We start from the raw sequence: 9,968 nt of genomic DNA on the forward strand, positions 1-9,968 counted from the left end.
ACCATAGTTGCCCCTTCCACGCCAAGGAAGACAATTAGGAGAGAAAGTAAATTGTACGGAGAACCCCCACTGACCCCACCCCCACCCCGCGCCCCAGCGAGAGTTTTGGGCTTGGTAACAACCGATGACTTGACTTATTGTGACATTTACTCAGTGGAACCTCCCCTCCCCACTTTCCCGTTTCTCGAAGGGGGCCAGTCGCCTTCCCTGAACAGCGAGAAGCCAAGGGGGTGAGAAAGCGCGCTTCGTCCCCCCTCCCCATCTTCTCTCTCTCTCTCCCCCCTCCCGGTTCCCACTTTGGTCGGGCGAAAGGACCTCAGCCTGTCCTTGAAGGCGTCTTTCCTTCCCCCGTTGGCCAAGGAAAGGCAGCGCTGAGCCCTTGCTATTTATCCCAACCCCCCCGTAAAGGAGGGGCCGGCCGTTTCCTCCTCAACCCTCTCCGCCATCCCTTCCCCCCCCTCCCCAGTTACCTCTCCCTCTTCCATCCCCCTCGTTTGTTTTCTATCCGAGTCCCTTTCTTTCCTTCTCCTCTTTCTCGCGCTCTCCGTTCCTTCTCTAAGGGCTCCCACGAAAACCAACCAGGCGCTTCTAACGGAGCCCTCCCGGTTCGGCGAAGGGACGAAGTCGGGACTCCGCTTCCTTAACTCAGCCTCGCACCCGCGCGTCTCCCCCGACATTGGGGCAGAGAGGACAGCTTTATTTTCCCCCTTCCCCCCTTCCCCCGCTGCTCTTGGGGTTTGTTTTATTTTATTTTTATTTTTTTCAGAGGAGAAGGAGGAAGAAGAAGGAGAAGGAGAAGGAGGAGGAGGAGGAAGAAGAAGGAGAAGGAGAAGGAGAAGGAGGAGGAGAAGGAGAAGAAGAAGAAGAAGAAGAAGAAGAAGAAGAAGAAGAAGAAGAAGAAGAAGAAGAAGAAGAAGAAGAAGAAGAAGAAGAAGAAGAAGAAGAAGAAGAAGAAGAAGAAGAAGAAGAAGAAGAAGACAAACAAAACAAAAATTTCTCCTTTCGGAGGCTTTGCATGGAATGGAGGAAAAAGAACTTTTGTAAAGAAAAATCCTGCCGGCGATGCTCGGGACACTTCTGCGTTGAGCTGTCCAACACCGCCCGGATTAGGACCAGTAGCTGACGGGTGGATCGGAGGACAGGGGGATTCCCCTTTGATTGACACATCCTCCCCTCTGCGCGCGCCTTTTTGGGCACTTCTAGGTCGGGGGAAAAAAGGGGGGGTCCGGCGATTGGTGCAAAGGGAACATGGCTTTGAGTTCCCGGGCGCACGCTTTCTCCGTGGACGTTTTAATGGGCAATGCCAATTCTACTAAGCGCAAACTAAAGGATCTGGAAGAGGAGCTCTCCTCCGAGACCAGGACGGAAAAACTGCCTTTCAGGAGAAGCCAAGCGCCCGGTAAGCCCCATTTCTTCCCAACTTTCTTTCCAATTGAATCCACTTAGGACAGGGGTCTGCAACCTTAAACACTCAAAGAGTCATTTGGAGCCGTTTCCCACAGAAAAGAAAACACCGGGAGCCACAAAACCCTTCCGGTGCCTGACTATTTCCTGAGCAGCCACAAAACTAGCATATGTAGTTTTTATTTTTTTAAAAAAAATTTTTTTATTTTTTAATTAGATTTATATGCCGCCCTTCTCCGGAGATTCAGAGCGGCTTACAATGCATTAAGCAATAGACTTCATATTTTTGTATATTTTATACAAAGTCAGCTTATTGCCCCTACAAACTGGGTCCTCAATTTACCTACCTTAGAAAGGATGGAAGGCTGAGTCAACTTTGAGCCTGGTGAGATTCGAACATGCAATAATTGCAGACAGCTGAATGTTAATAATAGGCTTTTAGTCTGTTGAGCTATCCAGGCTCGAATTAAATGTTCTGTTTTCTTCTGAAACTTTTCTTTTCTTGGATTTATCCATGGTTGGCCTACCAGGGATTGAAAAGCTCAATAAATTGTGTGCAGGTGGGTGTTGCACATTGGCGGTTGTGATGCATATTTTGAATGATGGAGCAGCAGCAGAGGGGTGAAAGAGCCACATGCGGCTCCAGAGCTACGGGTTGCTGACTCCTGACTTAGGTGATCAGCACCGGTGAGGGATCGGGACCTCTAAACTCACAGAAGCCTTTCCACCATCACCACTCTCTGAGCGGTGCAAGCTTCTCCCCCCTCTTCCCCCCCCCCCGAATTTCTCTCATTTATTCCCCAGAATTGGAAGGAGCAAAGTTTTAGGATTGGGTTTCCCCCAATTCAGCTACCCCTGAGCAATACATAGGATCAGGAATTCGCCCGATCAGAATGCAGTCCCACAACAAGTTAGTTCACGAGATTAGCACTAATGGAGCATAGCCGAGCGATGTGGCTGCTTATAAAGCTGAATGAGTTAAGTTAGGAGCCTGGATAGCTCAACAGACAGAGCACTATAATTTAACACCAGCTGTCTGCAATTAAAGTAAGATCGAATCTCGCCAGGCTCAAGGTTGACTCAGCCTTCCATCCTTTCTAAGGTAGGTAAATTGAGGACCCAATTTGTGGGGGCAATATAAATATTTGTATAAAAATACAAAAGTATGAAGGCTATTGCTTAACGCACTGTAAACCGCCCTGAGTCTCCGGAGAAGGGCGGCATATAAATCAAATTAAAAAAAAAAAAAGTCCCATGAACCCATCCGCTGGATATTTTGGAGTTTCCATCCCTGGGAATTATGTCCCGAATGGGTTTCCTCGGAAGTAAGTCACCCAGATTTCAGCAAAGGAAAGTTCAGCAGACTGGAGGAGTCTGTTCCTTCCTTTCCAAAGCAGGCAAAATCCTCTCCCTTATGAATTTAATTTGATTTCCATTCCTTCATGACTCCAAGTGGCTTGCAAATAAGAAAGGCAAAAGCATTAAACCCGAAAAAATTTCTTTGGGCAACCTACAAACGTTGCACTAAGCTAGAATGTGAGTTTCCTGACTTTGGCTAAGTGGTTGGACAAAGGCAGATATTGTGGCTTATTTATTAAACTCTGGTTAATCAAGCCCTGGCTTCTTGAACACAGCCAATCTTTTCTCGGGCTTAAAAAAAAGAGTGGGGAGGTGAACAGGGACGACTCTGGTCATCACTTCTTTACCCTCCTACCATCGGGAAGGAGATATAGAAGTATAGCCAGCAGTACAAACAGGCTGAAGAACAGTTTTTATCTGTGGGCTGTCAGACTCCTGAATGAGAAATAACATCATAACTACATAGTATGATGGACTGCAGGGCCGGTGCAATGTGTAACACGTTCACACCGGTGCAATAGGACTGGGTGTTTTGTTAATATGATTTATTGAGTTAGGGATTTTCTTTCTTCACTGTGAGTTGTATTGTGTTTTTGGGGGGCGGGGGGGGTGCACTGAGGGAGCTCAACCAATCTCATTGCACATGTGTTGTGCACTGACAATAAAGATTTGGAAATTTAGAAAAATTGAAATTGAACAGATTCTGTGTGACTCCCCTTCATTATTTGTTAGAACTTAATTCTAATTTCTCAGAATTAAAAACAAAATAAAGCATGTTTGTTTGCTAAGTTAAATGCACCCAAAGGAGAGGAAACTAGTGTAAGGGAGAGGAATATGGATTGAGATAAATCTCAAAGGTGAGACTGAAGGTCAAGGGAGCCGAAAGGCCACAGGAGAATCACCTCCTGCGTGGAACAGAAAATAACAATATGGCCACTTGCAAAATGTATCAGTTTAGTAATTATGGCCACTGCTAGCTGATCTAGCAGACCTTTAATTTTCAATAACAAATATCAATTTCAGATTTCAAAAGCGAGTCAATTGCTGAACAAATTCTGCAATTCCACTAATTCCATATTACTTTTCATTTGGGAGAGAAATGGAAGCCGGGGCTGAAAACATAATATGTAAGGGAACTATTTCCTTCAGGTAGCACAATAGTAGTATTATTGACATTCCCATCCATGCTTCTAATGTGGGTGTTCCATGGGGACAACCTAAAATGAACGGAAGACTATCTTTGAAAGACCTTTCTTGCTAAGTAAGTAAGTAAGTAAGTAAGTAAGTAAGTAAGGAAGGAAGGAAGGAAGGAAAGAAGGCCTGGAGCAACTCAAGAAGGACCAACATTACCATCTTTCTCTGCCTGGAAGAAAGGTCTCACTGAACTCCTGAGCTGGGTTCACATAATCTTCTGGACCCATTTAAAGAGATAATGGCTGCATTGAGTCTAACGGTAACAGAGTTGGAAGGGACCTTGGAGGTCATCTAGCCCAACCCCCTGCTCACGCAGGAGATCTGTACTAGGGATTCGAACCGCAGAAACTGCCGACCTTTCTGATCAACAAGCTCAGTGTCTTAGCCCCTGAGCCACCTAGTCAGGCTAGTCAACCAAGAAAGCTGAGCTGGTGCTCACCCCTGTTGGTTAGCTTCCTGTAGGACTGGATAATTTGTCATTCAAGGAAGCCCTCGCTCAGCAGCAGCTCCTGTGAAGACAGCCACTAATCAGAGACCTCAACGGTCATTTCTCTTTGCTTCTCATGTTTTATTTCTTCTTCGCGTTTCTCTTTTCCAGAAAAGAAAACCAAAGGAGAAATCACCCTATCTCTTTGCGAGGAAGCCCGAGAAGAAACAGGGGACATTCAAGTCGACTTACAAGGCTCAGAGCTGTGGAAGAGATTTCATGAAATTGGCACCGAGATGATCATCACCAAAGCTGGCAGGTAAGATCTAGGGCTTTTAGATGGTCAGGTGTGCCCATGTCTTTCGTCTTCCCTCCTCTGCTGCATGCATCCTGACTTGAAATCGTTGAGCCCTGTCCTAGGAAGATATTTATTTCTGCTAAATTGCAACATGTTTGTGGTTGAGGATGAGAATATGATTTTATTCTGTGTTTACACACACTGTACTTCTTTGGACTAGTGCTCCTTAGAAGAGGGGGTCAACCTATTCTCCAAAGCACCTGAGGGCAGAACAAGAAGTAACAAACAATTAGTTAAGTGGAAGGACTTGCCTCCAGAAGTTGTGGGTGCTTCACCACTGGAGATTTTTAAGAAGAGATTGGACAACGTTTTGTCTGAAATGGTATATGATTTCCTGCTTGAGCAGGGCATTGGACCAGAAGACTGCCAAGTTCTCTTCCAATTTTATTATTTCCTTCCTTCCTTCCTTCCTTCCTTCCTTCCTTCCTTCCTTCCTTCCTTCCTTCCTTCCTTCTTTCCTCTCTCTGCCTCTCCCTCCCTCCTTCCTTCCTTCCTCTTTCCTTCCTCTCTCTGACTCTCCCTCTCTCCTTCCTTCCTTCCTTCCTTCCTTCGTTCCCTCCTTCCTTCCTCCCTCTTTCCTTCCTTCCTCCCTCTCTTTGCCTCTCCTCCCTCCCTCCCTCCCTCCCTCCCTCCCTCCCTTCCTCTCTCCCTTCCTTCCTAAAAATGCATAGAAGGTTTCTGATTACTATCTTAATCCATGAATGTGGTGGATTTGTTTGGCACAGCATGTCAGGTGACACACCATGTTGCGTGAAACCAACCATGGCCTGGTTGTAAAAATAAACATTGAACAAACCATGTTTTAGTTTAGTTTGCATTTTGCAAACTCAGCCCCAGTGTTTAGTTTGTGGTTCGATGAGCTCTGCTAACCCCCAAAATTAAAGCTAATTAAATAAATTATCATGATCTTTGGTGACTGTTGGGGGAGCAGAAACCATTAAGTTTCATTGAAATTAATATTTTGATGCGGATCAGGTTCAAACTTGTGTAAGTCAAAATACGAAATGTTCATCTCAGCAAATGGAAACTCCTGGTTTCCTTTATCAAGGGTCAAGCTAAGAAGGGTTATTCTTGATTAGAATGGAATGGAATGGAATGGAATGGAATGGAATGGAATGGAATAGAATAGAATAGAATAGAATAGAATAGAATAGAATAGAATAGAATAGAATAGAATTGAATAGAATTGAATTGAATTGAATTGAATTGAATTGAATTGAATTGAATTTTTTATTGGCCAAGTGTGATTGGACACAGGGAATTTGTCTTGGTGCATATGTTCTCAGTGTACATAAAAGAAAAGATCCATTAATCAAGAATCATAAGGTACAACACTTAATGATAGTCATAGGGTACAAATAAGCAATCAGGAAATATCAATATGAATCGTAAGGATGCAAGCAACAAAATTACAGTCATACAGGCATAAGTGGAAGGAGATGAGTGGTGGGAACGATGAGAAGATTAATAGTAGTGCAGACTTAGTAAATAGTTTGACAGTGTTGAGGGAATTATTTGTTTAGCAGAGTGATGACGTTCAGGAAAAAACTGTTCTTGTGTCTAGTTGTTTTGATGTGCAGTGCTCTATAGCATCGTTTTGAGGGTAAGATTTTAAACAACTTATTATAGAATAGAATTTTATATTGGCCAAGCGTGACTGGACACACAAGGAATTTGTCTTGGTGCATACGCTCTCAGTGTACATAAAAGAAAAGATACGTTCATCAAGAATCATAAGGTACAACACTTAATGATAGTCACAGGGAACAAATAAGCAATCAGGAAACAGATTAACACTTAGATAAGAAACATTCGGAGAATCTCAGAGCTACAGACTCGATATGACAACAATCATAATAAAATAACAACATCCCAGGAAAAAAACAGCAATCCCAAACCAGATCATTCCTATCACTAAAACGAGATGGCTAGAGTCATAATGTCACCAGGAGTCAAATTTGCTTGGAAACAGATGCTTCCTTACTGCGTGAATGCAGCTAGTCTGGTTTGTCTGAGCAATGATCGTGGGCTTTGTATATTACGCAAAGCCCTCAATAAATAAAATAGTGTTTTACTCAGTGGACCATAGTTACTTCACTCACGGTTTCGTGAGAAGTCTGAACTGAACTTTGGGACTTTGTGATACCTCTTCTTCCCAATGTATTTGCTTTGGGAGATGCAAAGTTTGCCATCCTTAGCAATGTGTCACCATAGTGATGACCTATCGTGCTATAAATCACTTGCATAGAAACGGAACTAAACCATGCCTTCTGGTATGATATAATTTTAAAGCAATGTCTCTTCGGTAAAGCACCATGAATTCTGTGTAACTCTGAAACTGGGCTTCAGCATTTCAAAGTTTGCTAGAGTTATATCACAATGCTTTGTGTTGGTTTTGTCTTGGCTCCATACTTTCTCTTTTCGACAACCAAGTGCTCTTTACAGCTTAAGCAAACTACTTAAGACAGTAATGGTAGTGATCTCGATAAGTCAGATGTTGTGGTTTCAGCATTAAAACTCACAAAAGAGCGGCACGTCTTGCTATTTCTAGGATTAATCTGCCCTTCTAAAGCGAGTTGAAAATGCATCCCAGTTCACACAACAGGGCAACAGATGACTTTAATTTAAATGCCCTGAAAAGCACAAAAATATTAACAACGCTGAACCTAGAACACGTTGTTGTTGTTGTTAGTGGAAGAAAACAAAGTTGGAGACCTAAAGTGGCATTCTTGCACATGGGCTACGTTCTCTTAATGGGCAAACATTTGGAAAACAACATTAAATCTTATCACTGGGAAACATTCTGAAGGAGCTTACTCTTAGCTCTAGTTTGCTTTTCTTCTGCTGTTTATCTGCAAGCCTTATTCTAAAGGTATTCTGTAGTATAAGGTCTTGGATGTTCTCTGAGCTTGATTGTTTTTTTGAAGGGATTTCATTACCCAAACACTGATGATGTTACTTAGTTAGGTAATAAATTGTCTGCAAGCAAACGGCCAAGCTCAGAGAGCACCAAGAATGACTCCCTCCACCACCTCCTCTTCCTCCTCCTCCTCCTCTTCCTCCTCCTCCTCCTCCTCCTCTTCCTCCTCCTCCTCCTCCTCTTCCTCCATTACCAGATTGTTGTGTAATGAAACATATGCAAGAAAACAACCAAGCTCAGAGAGCACCAAGAACGACCCAGTCCTCTCCTTCTTTCTCCTTCTCCTTCTCCTTCTCCTCCTTCTCCTTCTCCTTCTCCTTCTCCTCCTCCTCCCATGTTACCTGGTTGTTTCTCTTCATTGTACTGTGTTTGTATTCTTTTTTGAAAATTGTACTTAATTGTACTGTGTGTCTTCTTCCTCTTCCTCTTCCTCTTCTCCTTCTCTCCTCCTCCTCCTCCTCCTCCTCCTCCGATGTTACCTGGTTGTTGCGTAATGAAACATATGCAAGAAAACAACCAAGCTCAGAGAACACCAAGAACGACCCTCTTCTTCTTCTTCTCCTTCTCCTTCTCCTTCTCCTTCTCCTTCTCCTTCTCCTTCTCCTTCTCCTTCTCCTTCTCCTTCTTCTCCTTCTCCTTCTCCTGCTCCTTCTCCTCCTCCTCCTCCAATGTTACCTGGTTGTTTCTCTTCATTGTACTGTGTTTGTATTCTTTTTTGAAAATTGTACTTAATTGTACTGTGTGTCTTCTTCTTCCTCCTCTTCTTCTTCCTCTTCCCCTTCTCCTTCTCCTTCTCTCCTCCTCCTCCTCCTCCTCCTCCTCCTCCTCCTCCTCCTCCTCCAATGTTACCTGGTTGTTGCATAATGAAACATATGCAAGAAAACAACCAAGCTCAGAGAGCACCAAGAATGACCCAGTCCTCTCCTTCTCCTTCTCCTTCTCCTTCTCCTTCTCCTTCTCCTTCTCCTTCTCCTTCTCCTTCTCCTTCTCCTTCTCCTCCTCCTCCTCCTCCTCCAATGCTACCTGGTTGTTTCTCTTCATTGTACTGTGTTTGTATTCTTTTTTGAAAATTGTACTTAATTGTACTGTGTGTCTTCTTCTTCCTCCTCTTCCTCTTCCTCTTCTCCTTCTCCTTCTCCTTCTCTCCTCCTCCTCCTCCTCCTCCTCCTCCAATGTTACCTGGTTGTTGCATAATGAAACATATGCAAGAAAACAACCAAGCTCAGAGAACACCAAGAATGACCCTCTTCTTCTTCTCCTTCCCTTCTCCTTCTCCTTCTCCTTCTCCTTCTCCTTCTCCTTCTCCTTCTCCTTCTCCTTCTCCTTCTTCTCCTTCTCCTTCTCCTTCTCCTTCTTCTCCTTCTCCTTCTCCTTCTCCTCCTCCTCCAATGCTACCTGGTTGTTTCTCTTCATTGTACTGTGTTTGTATTCTTTTTTGAAAATTGTACTTAATTGTACTGTGTGTCTTCTTCTTCCTCCTCTTCCTCTTCCTCTTCTCCTTCTCCTTCTCTCCTCCTCCTCCTCCTCCAATGTTACCTGGTTGTTGCATAATGAAACATATGCAAGAAAACAACCAAGCTCAGAGAGCACCAAGAATGACCCAGTCCTCTCCTTCTCCTTCTCCTTCTCCTTCTCCTTCTCCTTCTCCTTCTCCTTCTCCTTCTCCTTCTCCTTCTCCTTCTCCTTCTCCTTCTCCTCCTTCTCCTTCTCCTTCTCCTTCTCCTTCTCCTTCTCCTTCTCCTCCTCCTCCTCCTCCTCCTCCTCCTCCTCCTCCTCCTCCAATGCTACCTGGTTGTTTCTCTTCATTGTACTGTGTTTGTATTCTTTTTTGAAAATTGTACTTAATTGTACTGTGTGTCTTCTTCTTCCTCCTCCTCTTCCTCTTCCTCTTCTCCTTCTCTCCTCCTCCTCCTCCTCCTCCTCCTCCTCCAATGTTACCTGGTTGTTGCATAATGAAACATATGCAAGAAAACAACCAAGCTCAGAGAGCACCAAGAATGACCCAGTCCTCTCCTTCTCCTTCTCCTTCTCCTTCTCCTTCTCCTTCTCCTTCTCCTTCTCCTTCTCCTTCTCCTTCTCCTCCTCCTCCTCCTCCTCCTCCTCCTCCTCCTCCTCCTCTCCTCCTCCTCCTCTGATGTTACCTAGTTGTTGGGTAATGAAACATATGCATGAAAACAACCGAGCTCAGAGAGCACCAAGAACCCCACAAATCAACACTAGGCTACAAATATTCTCTTCTATTGATATTTTGAACCTTGCTACTTGCAATACTTGTTTCATTTACTTCGATAATTACTATTTTTAAC

The 9,968-nt window shown here is 44.0% G+C and overlaps 1 protein-coding gene across 1 annotated transcript in view; it reads left to right on the forward strand.

Annotated features, from left to right (window-relative positions):
* The first annotated feature begins 307 nt into the window (after nucleotides 1-307).
* Nucleotides 308-9,968, forward strand: part of TBX22 (T-box transcription factor 22) — a 26,537-nt gene continuing 16,876 nt past the window's right edge. Inside the window, exons 1-2 of the mRNA XM_087877438.1 lie at nucleotides 308-1,399; nucleotides 4,556-4,703. Coding sequence (XP_087733564.1) covers nucleotides 1,249-1,399; nucleotides 4,556-4,703 — 299 coding nt within the window. The 5' untranslated portion in view covers nucleotides 308-1,248. The remainder of the gene's footprint in view (nucleotides 1,400-4,555; nucleotides 4,704-9,968) is intronic.

Source organism: Pantherophis guttatus, chromosome 12 (genome assembly GCF_059756535.1).
Source record: "Pantherophis guttatus breed Tessera chromosome 12, ASM5975653v1, whole genome shotgun sequence".
NCBI lineage: Eukaryota > Metazoa > Chordata > Lepidosauria > Squamata > Colubridae > Pantherophis > Pantherophis guttatus.